This window comes from Motacilla alba, chromosome 1, assembly GCF_015832195.1.
Source record: "Motacilla alba alba isolate MOTALB_02 chromosome 1, Motacilla_alba_V1.0_pri, whole genome shotgun sequence".
NCBI classification, from domain to species: domain Eukaryota; kingdom Metazoa; phylum Chordata; class Aves; order Passeriformes; family Motacillidae; genus Motacilla; species Motacilla alba.
This window is the reverse complement of record NC_052016.1, coordinates 104,689,121-104,705,750: the sequence shown is the minus strand read 5'-3', so window position 1 is coordinate 104,705,750 and position 16,630 is coordinate 104,689,121. Positions and strand designations below refer to the sequence as shown.

Here is a 16,630-nt window from a genome sequence, read left to right as displayed (position 1 = left end):
CATGCACAGAATTTCCAAATCCCCTAATAATTTTAACAGTTTCCTCTTCTTTCCCTTCCCACGTTTTGTTTTGGTTTTGGTGGTTTTTTTGCTTTGTTTGGGTTTTTGTTTTGGTTTTGTTTGTTTGATAGGGGGTTTTGTTTTTGTTTTGGGGTTGTTTTTTTTTTGCTCTCTTACATTACAGCCCTGTGCTGTAGCTTTATATCAGAGTAACATTTCTTCACTTTCACAAAGTCACAGCCACCCCAAGCATCTGTTCATGAAGACCAGGGTGAACATAGCAAACCTCTGGCAAAGGGAAGCTCAGCACTGTGACTGGCAACCTGGCTGAGACATTTTTGTCCCTGACTACATGGTGAGAATATGCAGGGACAGTGGGCACCCCACTACTTCCCCTGGGGTTAATTAGAACGATAGAAAATTGAGCTATAACACACACTATATATTGAGCTATATATTGAGCCTAGTACTTCTTGTCCTGTAAAGCTAAAGCAGCACTGAAGGGAGCATGAATGACACACGTGCCTGGCAATGAAGGTGTCCTCAAACACTGTCTGCAGTACCAGACAACCTCCACACTGGGGAGAAGATCTGAGACAACCTTTCCAAACCACCCACACACCCATCATATTCAGTTTTTGTCAAATTCAAGTCAGACATAAGGAGGAAGGGGGGATTTGAGACAATAATTCCACCAAGTATTTGAGTTGTGAAGGGATCAGTATCATTCAATGCATTAAATAACTTCGGTTGAAAATGGAATGTGGTTTTTTGTATTTTTTACAGGTATTATATGCCAAATGGTGTACAGAAAAACTTATTTTTATTGTTTTCAAAATGAAACTTTCACCTACTTTGCTTTGAAACAGCATTCTTTGTATTTAGAATTACTATAATTATGAAAAAAAAAAGTAAGGAAAAAAAAATCTGAAAATATACATTTCATGTCTGTTCAGATCAGCTTTTTCCCTTCCTGTCCAACAGCCCTGCAAATCCTTCACTCTGGCAGCCCCCAGGGAGCTCACTCTTTCCCCAGTTTTTGGTGCTAGCTCAGTCTCTTGATGTGTCATAGAGAGACTGATTGCAAGGGATAAACAAGCAGCTCTTAAGCAGCTCCCTGTATCAGAATACACAAAACTCCATCTGCAATCCTAAAAATATCCACATAAATGTATTTGTCAGTGCTTATCATTTTTTTGTCCCATAAAATTATGTTTAAAAGGAAAAAACAGAAAATGCAGCTCAGGTCCCCTGGTGATTATGCTATGCACGTTATGAAACACTTTCAGTTTAATACTGATAAAAAGAGAGTGCAATCTCACAGTTTTCCAGTTTCCTTTGCACTGAAACCACAGTTCCTCCTTCAAGTTAAGCAGATACTGCTTGTGGAAATGTCTTTTTTTGCAGCGTGCTCAGTTCATTACTTTCTCTCTCAGAGAAACTCTCTGGAGGGAACATCAGCAAGTGTGAAAAAGGGCATTGCCTGGCCTGCTGTGACCCCAAGCTAATCAGGCCTCTCCTACCTCAGACTGGCTTACAAGCAGCTCTGACCATTTCTGCCACTGGGGACATTTGTCCCTGTCATCGAATGTCGTTTCGTTGGACGTCCAGCAGCACTGCTCGTGGCTGTACCAGAAGGCAGACAGGCAGACACCCTCCTTCAGGTCTGTCATCCAATCCACAGCTAAATCTATCACTCCAGCTAATGTGCCTGGGAAAAGAAATGCAGAAAAAGAAAGGCTGGCATTAAAAACAATCAAGTTGCAAGGACAATGGATCTCATTTTAAAAACAGAATAAAAGCTGTGATTTGGGAAAGCAGGCACAATGTAAGGCTGTGTTCTCAGCCTGGAGAAGAGAAGCAGCCTCCCAGCAGCCTCCCAGCACCTGAAGGATGCTTATAAGAAAGATGGGGACAGGCTTTCTATCAGGGCCTGTTGCAGCAGGGCAAGGGCTAACAATTTTAAACTAAGAGAGGTTGATTTAGACTAAGAATAAGGAAAAATATTTTTACAATAAGGGTAGCGGAAACAATGGAACAGGTTGCCCAGAGAGGTGGATGCCCCATCCCTGGAAGCATTCAAGGTCAGGTTGGACAGGACGGCCTTTAAAGGCCCCTTCCAACCCAAACTATTCTCTTCACCAATAAATACAAGCATGCCAAAGAACTAGGGGCAACAGCAGGTTTTTCTGACCTTCTATGCTCTCTCATAAGCTTTTCTTTTAAACATTATCATTTTCATCCTGACTGATGGCCAAACAGGGGAGATACAACCAATGCCAGGCCTGCAGCCTGTCCCAGGCAGGTTCCCCATCTGGCTGAGATGGGGAGGAAGGACACTGAAGTATCCATGGGTTTCGGGCTGTAAAATCCCCCCGGCTAGTTTGGGATTTAGGCCAGCACGGATCCTACATAGACGAAGAAAAGGACGAGAAGCGCTCTTTCTCCACGTGGTTCTGATGTCCTGTTTTATTAGCTGGAATGGGACATCTGCATCAGAGACCATCCAGGTGAAAAAAGAGACCAAATTCCAATCCCAAGGGACATTTATACCCGCGGAATGGGAGGCGGGGACGGAAGGCCACAGCCAAGGGGACACCAGTGAGGAGGGGCGAAGGGAGAGGCTACAAGGGACAGACCACCTTACCAAGGGAACAACCACCTGAGGGAAAGGGGGAAACATTCATGTAACACAACCCCAGTGAAGCATCCAAATAACTGTCTAGTGCATCACAACAGGACAGCATGCAGGGTCTCTATACACACACTTGGCCGCGGGTCTCAAACCTCACTGTGTATTTCAGGGTAATGCAGGAGAAGGATATCCACGTTTATGTACAGCTTTACTGGTCCCAGCACAGCAACCTTTTAGGAGGATGATTTCATTACAGATACAACGCAATGTCAAATTCTGACTTATGAACTTAACAGACTGGGGCTCTTGATATGCGTGTACATTGATTAGCAATCTGGACATGCAGAATAATATTATCTTTCAAATCCTCCCTGTACAACGCCCGTTTCGGTTTCTCCCCAGTAATTACACAGAGCTACAGTGACACCCGCTGGCCACCAGGCACAGACACAGGTACATTTGGGTCTTTTTACACAAACACAAAGAAAGAAAATTTCTGCTTCTCAAGGTCATTTGCTCATCAGCAATAACAGCCTGCCCCAGCAGCAGCATCCTCAGAGCAGGTGGGTCCCCAGAATGCAAGAGCAGCAGGAATGGGAGGCTGGGAGCAGCCAGAACATAAAGAGGCAGACCTGTGTTCTGTCCCTGTATCCATACTTTCTGTAAAGAATTAAAACACCAACTGATAGAAGAGTCATTTAGCATTTCCCAGATCCCTCTCATACACGATGGAAAGCAGAAGTCATCATTACTTTTACAAATAATCATTAATAAAATTTCAGGAGCCTGCTAATTGATTTGAACAGAGTTCATCGATGCACATCGATGTACTGGGGGAAAAAATACTTTGTAAAATGAAACCGGTTTGGTTTTATATTTCCAAAACTTATAGATTTGTGGCTCCTACTAAGAATGCAATTACATGAAGCAGGGGTGGGGGCTGCTCCCTTTCCCCAGCAGCTGGGGAACACAGGTGGGTCCAAGAGCCGGTTTATTTCATCTGGAACTAAAGTTTTCTGATTTTCACTTCTGTAAAAGAGACAGGGGGAAAAACACATTTCAAATAATTTCAAGAACCCTTTTTTTTTCCCTCCAAAGACCAGAAAAAAACCCACAGGTTCTTCTCCCACTCTTAAAATAATGCTTGCCCCCACGCTGACAAGCAGTGGTGCTCAGGGTAGCAGTGAGGAATTTCTGTTGTATAAAAATAATCTGAAGCACTACACAGATATACTAGACAGGATGACACACACAAAGAAAAAAAAGGCTGCAGAAGGGAGTGATGATGTCTTTAACAATGATTTTCTTTCCTTAAGATCTTGCCTTAATTTGGTTATTCTTTTCCATTTTTCCCAAGTTTCTATGGAAACAATGAACCATACTGCTAGAAGACGATGAATCATTGCATTGCTGGCAACATCAGCATGCACAGCTTCCTGCTTTGCAGTGAGCTCTAAATTCTCCTCCAACTTTCTGAAAGTTTCAGAAACAAGGAATTTTCATCTCTTGGACATGAGCACCAAATGCTGTGCCTCTTGCATTTCTTCATGGATCTTTAACACTCTCTGTAATCTTCAAAGTTTGCATTCCACTTAACCATATTAAGCTGCATGTTAATGCTACCTAGCAAGAGATGCAAAGGAAGACAGACTTTTGAATGTGTTTCCCCAATAAAGTTAATAATCACACTGAAGAACAAACATTCAGTTCTCTAATATAATAAGCTCACAGACACCTCAGCACCAGTAAGAAAATGTGCTTAATTATGCAGCTAATCTAATCCCTTTTATGTGGATTCTTAGGGATCCACATCAGGAGGAAAATGCTTTTTACTACATGCAATTTACTACACCAGCCTTCAAGAGAAGAAAATCCTAAGGAGGCCCAGGATAATTATGCAATAGTGAATGCTTCACCACCTATGTGACCAGAGCTAGAAGATTTTCAAGTTCTGAATTTTTGCAACTTTAAGTGAAATTAATGCAAGTGCTAGACAGTTCAGCATCTCAAGGTCAAGCTTTTAATTTCTTGTGCTTATTTTGGCTGCCAAGACTGTAATAGGGCATGAATTTATCTCCCTGCTTCTCCCATCAAAGGAGCTGACTTTGTTTCCCCTTCCATGTAAGCTCCTGCCTGGAAGGAAAAATAACAAAGTACTCCAAAGCCAAACAATCCTGAACTTTATTTTAAATATTAGCCTTTTCCCTCTCTCCTTTTCTTTCTGTTGATGATGGCAAAATTCTTCCTTTACAGTGCCCTAATGAGAATACTAAAGATTTGCTTTGAAAAAATAGTTTCCCCCATGCACCTGTGTCAGAAAACAGCGTCACCCAAGTGGTGCAGCACAGAATTACAAAGGGAATTCTTGCACATCCAGCCTCAGCATCAAAGCATTTCAGCATTACTATGATGGCACTTTTTGTCACATGGCTTTAGAAAACACAGACACTTGCTGATCTATAAAAAGCATGTGTTTTCAGTTGGCCAGGAGTAAGGATTAGGCTGAGGAACATCCACTGGTCTGCATGCAGGATGGGCCCAGCAAAAATTCAGAGTTCCTTAAAAACAAATGCCTAAAGTTTTGGCATCCATATGTAAATTTTTAGGCTCACTCTCCATGCACTGCTTTATATGAGGAAAGCATGGAAACTCTGACTGAGACAGGCCCAGGCAGTGTTCAGTATCTTTTTCTAGACCATTGTGTGAACCCTGATGGGCTGAGCACTGCTGCTGTCACTTTTCCCTTTCTCTCCCACTCCTTGCCATACTTTCTGCTTGCCTCTGGTAATGCTGGGACCCAGCTGCTCAAGGGTTCACCCAAGGTCCATTCACTGAGCCAGGCTGCTCCCCTTGGAGCAGGTGCAGCAGAGCTACTGATCAGCAGAGGATGGACCATGGAGGAGCCAAGCTGGTCCATGCAATCCCATCTGATCATGCAGATGCCCTTGCAGCATGTTTCTTCTCTGAGCAGGCAATATTTTACAAAGAGAGGAAAACAACACAAAGTGCCTCTTGACTGCACCACCATCTCCTCCCTCCCCAAACCTGATTAAGATTCCTGACTAATTTGGTTTGACTCTCTGAGGTGAAACATGTTGGTCTGCACCCTTGTTGTTGAAAAGGTTGCAAAAGCTACCACATCTCAGCTGTAGCTTACCCTCAACCCCCATTCCCAAGCTGGGCATATCAGCGTTAGGGCTTATCAGAGGACAGTGACTCTGGCTTTTAACAGCCTTGAGGATTTCAGCAAGAAGTTTCATTGCAAATTAGAACTGAATGAAACCTTCTGGAATGTTTTTACTGAAACGGGAATGTGTCCATGTTTACCACATTCTTTGTATGAGGAGAGGATTGCTGAGGTCACTAGAGCCCTCAAGGGCTTGCTCTAACTTTATTTGCAGGCAGAATTCTTCATCCCAGATGACACCAACCCTGGCCTTCAGGCAGGACTCAGCAGCCCTGGTAGTACAGTCTATCAGACTCTCTTCCCATCTCACCCTCCCAACCAAGTTTTTGTGGAAACAATTACATGTCTATGAAATTACATAATTTGCCAAACACGTCACTTCAGAAATGTTTTCTCAAGAACTTTACCAGTACTTCTGAAGCTCCTAACAACTGCAATGAACATATTAACTTGACAGATGCTGAGCAGGAAATTCCCATCACCCCTTGGAAACTGGGAAACTTCACATGGTGCTTTCACCAAGCAGCATGACACAGGAGCGCCCTGACATCACTGAAAAAGCATAAAAAATGGCAGCTGTCTGAGCTGGGTCAGAGAAGTCCAGCTTTCCAAGCAGGAAGATGTGCTAAACTGAGGAGAAGACAGCAACAATTGAGGAAGTTAATGAATTTGCCATGTGAGTTTGAGCAGGCTGTTGAATATGTAATGTCTGTCTGGCCTGGAAGCAGATCTGAAACCAAGTCTGAAACTGTATTTTGCCTTCATGCATACATAAAGAAGATAACCCAGAGGAAATAGCAGTTTATAAAGCCCCCCTTTGAGTGTCCACAACCAATATTTTCCCCACATCATATTTTTGACTTGCAGAATTAAAGTGATGACAAGAAAAAAAAATCCTAAAAATAAAATTGACTTCTGCAAGGCAAAGATTCAGAAAGTAAAAGCAGCCCATTGAGTATGAAGCACTCAAATGCATATTTCCCAAAGCAATAGAAAAATCCCTCTGCTGGTGAAAACATTTTTTCTAGGTCAGCACACAAAAGGAGACTTCGCAAGTGGGGATCCTTATTTAGAATCATAACTGCATGAATGCAAAGTTGTCTTTTTAGCTTAAAAACAAAAACATCAATGGAGAGACAATGAAGTACAAAGAGGAGCAGATGGTACTGCAGCAGCTTGAGTGAGATGCTTCAGGCACAGCTGTAGCACTAACACATACATACCTGCCAGTAGTCCTATGAGAAGCATTACAACCCATCCTGACCAGGCATCCAGCAAGCTCTTGATGAACTCCCATATGGATTCTTTACTTTTGCTTGTAATCTGAAATTAAACACACACAAAGATGTGTTGCACCCACACATATAGATTCGGGTTGACAGTTTCAGAGCACAAAGGTTAAAATAATTAAACTCCTAGGTGGTGCATACAATTTCTCTACTCTCTACTTCCTTCAGTCCTAATAATTTATTCAGAGATGCTCAGCTGATTACGTTGCAGCAGCCCTTTCATACTAACAAACTCAGGACATCCTGTGCCCATATATTTAAAAGTCCCCCTCCAGTCATCCCACATCTATGTGTTTAGAAGTTCTCCTCAAGTCATGCAAGAAGGTAGGAAGCAATAACTTTGGAAAACTGCTTGTTTTGGTCACTGCCAGGATGGCTGAGGCCCCGGGCCGCGAGGCAGCAAGGCCTGGCTCCGGTACCTTGCGGTGGCGGTCAGTGTCACGCGATTTCTCCCGCAGCCAGTCGATGGTATGGAAATCTTCATAAGTTCCAACATCGGGAAAAGGCTCATCCAGAAAATCCATCAGGTTGCCTGAACCATTCATGTCTCCTGCATTGACCATATTAGGATCTGTATGTAGAGGAAAAACAAGTTTGTCAATAAACTCAAGCAGCTTTGTCAGGCATTCCAGAACCAAGTTTTCTGAAATTCCTCCACAAGCCAGGAAGTCAAGACAGCATGAGCAGTAGTCCTGGGCAGCACACACAAACTCCTCATATTTGCTTTTAATAAAGCAGGGCCAGAAATATCCACTACATGTCCTACTAAGGCACAAAAGGAAATAAAAGATAGCTGTCCCCAAACTAAAACAAATTGTTAGAAGTGGCATTTGATGGGAACTTGGATGAGGGCACATTGGAGAATGAGAATGTCTGCTCCAGCAAGCTGGTCTGTTCAGAGACATTGGAATAAGATGGGCAAAGGAGGAGAAACCAGAATCAAAATATACAAGAGACTCAAACCTGATAGAGCAGACACAAAGAAAATGAGCAGAAACAAACCTCACCACTCAGGCTGATTGGAGAGCTACCGTGTGTGTGCCTGTGGGATACAGGCTCAGCTGCTGGCTCAATCTGCCAGGAGAAAGTGGCAGCCAGGTCCAGGAGGGCTCCAGCAGCTGGACAGGGGTCCTGGGCTGGGACTGGAGGAGGCAGCAGTGCACTTCTACATCATTTAAAAAAGTGTTGTTCTAAAGATCATTAATCCCATCCATCCTAAAAGAGATGCCTGGGAAATGGTGTTTTCCAGAGAATACCTAGGGTTTGTAATCTGAAATGGTATGTCTAAAAAGAAGTCTGTTATCATGGAGTTACAAGGGAAAAACACGAATACGCGTAAGAATGGGGACATACACAGACCTTAGGGGTGGTATAGAACAGATCCTGCAGAGCTCCTTGACACAGAGTAACTTTTGCTGGCCACTGATGAGGCCAGCACAGCACCAATGACTGCCACCCACTTTGTTCCAGCAGGTATAGAAATAGGAATTTCACAAGAATTTGAATCTTTGAAACCGTGAGGAAATTTCCCAACTCTGTGATTGGAACAGGCAAAAATGTAGCAAATACGCTTTTAGTGGACTGTCCATAAACCCTGATACTCTGCTCAGCCCTCTTCACTTCGTGTCTTTTTTCTTCCCCTCTCCCCATTTTCAACTGTTTTATTTGAAACTTCACCATGTAATTTTTTGCCTTAGTGGGGACTTCAGCAATGTAATAAGTATGAATACTCAGCTTTGTCAGTCTCTCCTCTCCACTGAGAAGGGTTTTTGGGTGACACAGATGACGTGCTGAGCACAAGCAGCTGAGAAAAGCATTATCTTACAGGCAACCAGCAGGTCACCATTATACCATTAAGAGAAGCCCTTTCAAATGTGGAAATCAAGTAATCTCCAAGCACCAGGGCTTGAAGATTTGTTTGTCTGAAAGAGAATCAAGCAAGTGAATCCCAGCCTGCGGAAGGAAACTCAATGCAGAGCAGGTGTCCCGTGCAGCGCTGCAGAGCACAAAGAAGCTGCCATGAAATTGGGGTGATTTAAAAAGCAGAAGTGAAGAAGAGTAGCAATGGAGAGCAGCGATCCTTCCCCAGGCAGGTGAGAGCAGCTCCCACGCTGGCTGAGTGAAACGGGAAGCTGAAGGTGGGATGATGTGCCTGACTACAGGAGCTGAAGCTGCAAGGGGATGCTGAGATCAGTGTCTCCTACGAGGACTGGAAAGGGAAGCTGAAATGAGGTGAAAGGATTAGGCCATGTTACTTTGTAACACTGTGATTCTTTGAAGATCATTTGCTTCACCCAATTCTTCCCATCCAGCAAAGCAGGACCTGTAAAGAACGTGCAGCTCAGACTCTGCCTGCACAAGGCAGCACCCTCTGCTAAACAAACAAACTTCTGGAAACTGAAAGCATTGGCAAGTTTTCCTTCATACCACAAGAAAATTACCCATCGTGCTAGTTATATCACGTAAAAAATAGCTCTTTAAGTAGGTTGTCAATGCCCAGCACATGACAGTATTGTGATGGATGATACCAGGCCAGACCACAAGTATGTAGGATAATTACAATCTCAGTCTGAATGTATCCCAAAAATACGTGCTACACAACATGTCCAAGGACAGAAAAAATGTGCTAGAGACCACAGGGCCATGGAAGACGAAGAAAACAAACAAACTTTGAACTCAAGGTACCGTACCAGTACCTGGGAATTGCAGTGAACTGGATGATTGCCAGCCTTAAAGTTCACTTCAGGTACTACGCTTTTGAAAGCAGAGATGTGATATCAGATTATGCAAAACACAATTTTAGTAAATAAAACCCAGCTAACAGCACTTTCAAACTGAGTACTACAGTTTCCATCTTATATCCTATCACCAAGCACTAGAAGTATCCCTTTCCTTCTCTTTATTTTTGCATTTATTTCTCTCACTTTACTTTGGCATCTCTAATAATTTGCAAGGTTTATTTCAGGATGAGCTAACTTGCCCTCTGAGTGAAGCTTGCACAGACGCTCTCAGTTCTGTTAGCAGAACTGGAGCCTTACACCAATCAGTCAGTTACAGATATTTTAATACACATAAATTAAGGGCAAATTAACCTCATCCAAACATGAATTATAGCCAGGTGTACTGCAGCAATACACCCTGATGATGGCAAAAGCATGAATAGCCATGGTGCTGGTTGTCTCATGTAGCATGAGAAATCTGCACTATATCCAGGACAGCCAAACCTGGACTCCTTCCACAGCTGATGACAGAAATGAACTATTTACATTAGAATGAAAGAGATTACTTCCCAGAAGGGATAATTTCTGTTTATTGATCAGAAAGGGATGTCAGAGGTAGACATCTTCATCTGGTCTAATGAGTGCAACACTACCAGTTCAAAAGGAAACATTGCAATACCATGACATGCAGGATTAGTTACAAATGTGGCTCCTCAGACCTGAGCATCTTAGAGATTTGGATGCTCTGACAGAGCTTATTGTATACAATGAAAGGTGTTGAGTCTTTCTGAGGAATTGTCTAACATTTGTATTTCGTCCCTTTGCTGTTCCATGACTTAGACATCCTTGCTGTCCTTTCCACTACATTTACAGATGCTGATGCAACATAATTTTTGCAAGGGCTGTTTCCTGCCTAGTCTCTTCCTAATAATTTCTGGCATTCCATCAGCTTTTCCTTGGGCAGACATCCAACACTAATCAGTCTGCTGTGACTCCTTGAGAGAGAGTGGCCAGTTTGGAGCCCATCATTCTGTTATCTCTTAGGGTTATGTCTTAGGGACATGTGTCTTAAGGACATTTTCCCCTTTATCCACTTTGAATTCCATCAGCCATTTTATTCCCTACAACACAGTAGAGAGCCTTAACAGTGAGCACTCATTTTTACTAACTAGCTTACAGTACCTACAACTGAACACATGTGTTAATAGTCTGCTTTAATAATTGCAAACAAGTTCTTTCTAGAAAGTGAACTAGAAAACAAAGAAACCTGACTGAACCACATATCTCTGAAATGCAGAGGGTTCTGATTTGCAGACTTCCCTGGATTTAGACCCATACCAGACTACTGTGACCCTCTAGATGTAGCAGTCCTAGCAGGGACTGAGTCAAAAATCAAAAAAGGCCACAGTGCTGGATTGACAATTGTGCCTCCTGATAGAGGCTTTCCTGGCTGCCACATAACCTTAGACATCTTCCAGAAACCTTGGGCCAGATCAATCTCATGGTCAGTCCCCAATCTCCTGGCTAGCCACGCTTGGTGCACAGTATTCTGAAGCCAGAACAAGTTAGTTACTCTACAAATATCAGAGGAGCTGCATGAGAGCAAGCTGAAGTCAGGGTCCAAATATCAGCCTGTGAAGCTTTATGACTGTGGGAAACCAGATCATTTTTAAACACGTAAGGAAAGCAAAGAAGAGATTCATGCAAACAAACAAAGAAAAACAAAGAAAAGCCAGGTTGCAAACACAGGGAGCTGCTGATGGACCAGAACACACCAACAAGCACAGCTGGTACTACATGGACACAAGATCTCCTTACATTTAGTCACTTTTTGTTATTTTCTAAAGAATCAAAAGGTAGTTGTATTATTGTATTTAGGGTCACATTTTTTCTGCAAGTCTCACAGTGAGTAAACTCGTCCCTTGACTTCAATCAGGTTGGAGCTAAGCTTTAGAGAAGAGTGATAAATCACATTTTCAGTGAAAATGCTGGCAAACTCAGCTTTGGAGCACTGTTACAGCATGTGCAAATGGAAAGCCACAGCCAGAAGAGCTCTATCAGTGAACTGACACTCTAGGTAGTATGCTGACTGACTGATCGGACATGAAATGTATCTGACATGGCAAGCACAGACCAAAACATCCCACGGTTCAAAGAGGCTGAAAAGTATACTGATGGAAAACAACGAGTTGAACACTCATCAAAGGAAAACTCTTGGCCCTGGCCTATTGCTCCTAGACATGCTAGTTCCACGCTATGTTCTCCTCATCCTGTTTTCTGTTTTAATTGGATACATTGCACTGAGGCAGGCAGTATAAGTTTTAATGCAATTCCAACAAGTTTCAAGTTACTTTCAAGAGATCACAGTTACTGAATTACTTCAACACTTCAAATGTTTCTAGCAGACAAACGTTCACCTACGTGCTTTGCTGTTTTCCTTGAAGTGGGGGGTTGCTATGTGACACATGACAGGATGCAGGCAGAGAAGGATAGCTCTCTTCTGCTGTGGCATAAGGAGTAAGTGAACCTTGCAAGAGGCTGGGAAAAGAAAGCAAAAGCCTAAATGCCAATTGCAAGTTTCTCAATTCACATTTGGAGTGCCTTTTTCAGGGTGTCCAAAGCATCACCTGTTCCATCTCTGAGAAATGTATCATGTGTTAGCCAACACGCCAAAGGAGATCACAGTGTGTCTCAGGGCTTTTCTATGCTCTAGCACCAACACATCCACTGTGATAAAACAGAGGATATCCTACTCCAGACACAAAGCTTTTGAATCATGACTCCATCAGAACTGAGCCCACCACTCACCTGAATTGTTGGTCAGATGAGCTGTGTTCATGTGGCGTGACATGACATCAGTTACTGCAGAAATGAAGGAGCACAGGGGCTGTGAAAATCCCCTGGGATTTATTTTCTGTAGTAGTCAGTAAGGAACAATGCAATTTTATTGGCAATCCTCAACTGGCAATCCCTTTGCACAGACAGATGGTTTGCCACTCTGTGCCCCTAATACTTGTATTGACTGTTCCAGGGACCAGGAGCGGTGCCTCAGTCTCATGGCCTTTATCTGCCCAAGGGCATCTGTCAAGCAAAGGCACCTCCTCCTGAGAGCTGGGTGCTCTGCCACCATCCATCCATCCATCCACTCCCAAGGGATTTAGACCCAGTCACAGAGATGGACACAGAGCACTCTCCTCACAGGGCCTGAATCCAGGCAAACAGGCCAGTGCTGCCAGCAGAGTGAGCTGACCCACAGAATCATGGAATGCTCCGGGTGGCAAGGGTCAGTGTTCAGAAAGAGCCCTAAGAGGGTAAGGCTGAGGGAGAAAGCTCCTAGAGCCCAGCACAGTTACACCACAGGTCTTCAGCACAACGTGGCCAGAGAAAATGGGCCTGACAGCTGAGGAGGCAGAGAGCAAGGTTATTAACAGGGTCACCACATGAAAGACACACATGAAAAGTACAGGGAGGTGATTATGTCTTTTGTGGAGGGGTATGTCTTTTGGGGAGGGCTGAGAGACTGAGGTCTGCTTAGCCTAGAAGAGACCAAGGAAGGCCGAGGCTGTGTGGATATAATTCCCCTTCCACCATCTGCCATGTAGAAGATGATTTAGAAATGGCAATGTGTGATATAGGAGACAGGTAAATAGTTACTAAACGTTCTTCTCACCAGGAAGTAAGATGCTGTTGGGTGGTGATTTTACAAGGAAGAAGTCTTTGGCTAAAGCAAGCAGGCTGAATACCCAGCAAGTTAAATGGGTGATTTTCTATAGGTTGAAAAATAGTTACAGGCAATTTAAGATTATTCAATTTACAAGCTTCAGACTGAACAAGCCAAACAAGTTATTGACCGTCGGTCTTAATGATGAAGTTTATAAAAAGGTGTTAAAATGGCCTTGAACCAGAGTAATCAAGTTCAGACTCCTGGAAAAAGCAGAAAATACAGAACCCACTTACAGCCCTTTTTTTGGAAATATAATATGGGGGAAAAATTCCCAATAAATTGAGAAAATACAGGTGAAAGACAAGATTTTAGAATTGGCAAATGCCTTTCCTACAATTCAAGGACTACTTGCATAGCCTCCAAACACAAGTAAAAGCTTTGCAAACCTTCAGTTTCTCACCACACTAGCACAGGCAGGCTGCAGTATCAGAAGCAGCACAGTAAAATACGGCAGCATTTTATTGTGTGGCCCCAGCACCACATATTGTGGAGTTTCCAGCTATGATAGTGTGGTCAAGTTAAATACAGTCACATCTTTGATGTGCAGCTTTACCCTGAATAACCTCCATGGAAAAAATTACAAAGCCACAGCAGAGCTCAAAAACACAGGGCCCCAGATCACAGGGGAGAGGGCCTTGGAGAGAAGGGAGAAGCAGGAGGGAACATTTGGGATAAATGGCAGGAAACTGAGGCACTCCTCTGAGCAAACCACAGCCTTCAGCTGCCCCCCCCTCAGCCACCACATGTGCTCATGGTGTGGGCCCAGGGAACAGAGCTGGCCAGGAGCCCAGGCAAAGGGAGGCACAGGGTGACAAGGATGGGAGCTGATACCCAACCACCAGGGCTTCCCAACCTTCCATCACAGCCAGACTCCCTCTTCTCCTTTTCTCCTCCATTCTCTTCCTCTGAGGGGTAAACCACACCCCAACATCCCACTCCCTGCTCCTTCCCACGATGACTCTCCCTTTAGAAAACAATTTCTTTTGGTATGGAATATCATGTGCCTGCTCCCCCATCAAGTTTTCTTGGAAAGTCTGAGCAAAATTAGTTCAGCTGCTCAGTTATGTCAGAAAAGGGGAAAAAAAATCCCAGCTCTTTTTCTGCAAGCTCCAAATGGAATTTTTTGCCAAAACTGGCTCTATATTAAAAAAAAAAAAAAAAAAAAAAAGTTAAACTCACATCTCTGTTTCCAGTGAGTCTTAAAGATCCCTCCAATAAATTTACTTGTTAGTGCAGATGTTGAGGCTGTGGAAAAAGCAGGAGGGAAGCATCACTGCCTCTGGAATATTCATCTGCATTTTGAAACTGAGCTGAAGCATCTCTATTAAAGGATGCTCCTCTGCTAACAGCCCAGAAGTTTGGGCAGATGAGCCTCATGAACTGTATCAATGTCACACCTCCTTACTTCTTGAAAAAAACAAGATTTGATTAGGTAAAACACTGTAAGCCTTCAGCTTCTGGGTAAGAAACTACATTTCAGGAGACAGGACACCCTGGAAACCAGCCCTAATAATATAGGATCATGTATGGTTTCTATTCTTGGTTTCCCTCAAGTCCTCTTCTTCACAAAAAAGAGGAGGAATTTCCCTTCTGAGCCCATGGGTTTTACTGCCACAGAGCTCTAATCCACATCTGAAAAGGCAGGGTTGCAACAGGGTTTTCCTCCTCATGTCAGACACAGCTGAGCTTTGCGGCACCAGATGTCCAGTGCTGCTCTTTGCCTCTTCATTCAGAAAATTTTAAGATTAAGGGGGAAAACCAGGTTTGGAACTGCAAAAAGAAAAAGTGAATGTGTTCAGAGAGAGCAGAGTTGCACTGCCAGAAGGGAGGTGCCCTGGTACACAGTTGAAATGGGATGTTCAATGGCATTCAATGTATCTCTCACTGAAAACCTTTTTGAGCCTTCAGCTTGCAATAAAACTGATGAACCCACATTGGAAAAGCCTTTAATCTGTTCTAGCATGTCACTTCTCGTGATTTGAGCAGAGGCTGTGAGTCATTTTCACACAGGAGGGTGATGTTTTCCTGTTCACAGGGCACTGGCTTTCACTGCTGCCTTTGATGCCAATGGGCTGCACAGACAAGTGCAGACAAGACCAGACAAGTTTTTTCATCCCCTAAGAGGAAGCTTCTGCAAGATGGGGAGACCCTTTCCTTGGGGTCATGCTTAAGAGCAAAATGTTAAAAGTGCTGTAGGAACAGCAGCCTAGTGTAACCCTGCCAGAGTCTCTCTTTTGACATTAATAATCATGTGTGAATTTTTAGTTCTGCCAGGCTAGAGATGAAGAAAGCTGAAAAAAAACCCAACACCTGGTATGTATGTATGCACACACAAAAAATGAATTAAGACACTTTCTCTACAACTTCTCACTAAGAGGAAAAATTAACACACACCCCCCACACCCCTGTTGGGTACCCTGAAAGCTGCAGCATGGTGGCAAAAGCAACCAGGAAAAGGACTGGTACCTCTGGGCACCACACCCCTTTTGAGGGCTGAGCACCATGCTGAGCTAGGAGCTGTTCAGGCCTGAGAGAGGCTGAAAAATGACACAACACCAACCTCCAATGCAAGCAAGATGCCTCTGGACAGTGCAGGAGCCTGGGGGTTGGGAGCATCCCCTTTTCCCCTGCTATAGCACCTGGCTACAGTCACAATCCTGCTCACTTTGCCCTCCAGGTCAGCAAACAACAGCTTCATGATGAAGCAGTTCCCAGCCCCAGGAGGTGCCAGCCCTCCAGAGGAGCCTGTTCTGTTCAGGCAGATAGGAAGTTCTCTAACCCAGGGTCAACACTCTCCATCTCCTTGTCCTCTGGTCCCTGTGCAAAAGCTACCAGCCACTGGTTTGGAAAGGTACAACGTGTGCAAGAGAGGCCCCTATAGGCACAGGGGTTGAGCACTCTTGTGCTGGAGCCCTGGCATGGCGTGCCAGTGCTGCCAGGGACAGCCCCTTCCAGCTGGGGATGACCCCGGGATCCCCCTTTTATGCTAAGTAACTCTTAGGGCACTTAAGTCCTTCATTTCCGAGGGCCTGCAGCATACACATCAGGCTGGTGCCCCCTCTTCCTGCACAGATG

At 43.9% G+C, this 16,630-nt stretch overlaps 1 protein-coding gene across 3 annotated transcripts in view; it reads right to left on the bottom strand.

Moving 5' to 3' along the window:
* CLCN4 (chloride voltage-gated channel 4) overlaps nucleotides 1–16,630 on the bottom strand; it is a 44,923-nt gene that overhangs the window by 22,676 nt on the left and 5,617 nt on the right. For all 3 annotated transcript variants that reach the window (XM_038156738.1, XM_038156717.1, XM_038156728.1), the window contains exons 2-4: nucleotides 7,531–7,682; nucleotides 7,046–7,145; nucleotides 1,524–1,711 (exon numbers count right to left, since the gene is read on the bottom strand). In XM_038156738.1, coding sequence (XP_038012666.1) covers nucleotides 1,524–1,711; nucleotides 7,046–7,145; nucleotides 7,531–7,674 — 432 coding nt within the window. In that variant the 5' untranslated portion in view covers nucleotides 7,675–7,682. The remainder of the gene's footprint in view (nucleotides 1–1,523; nucleotides 1,712–7,045; nucleotides 7,146–7,530; nucleotides 7,683–16,630) is intronic.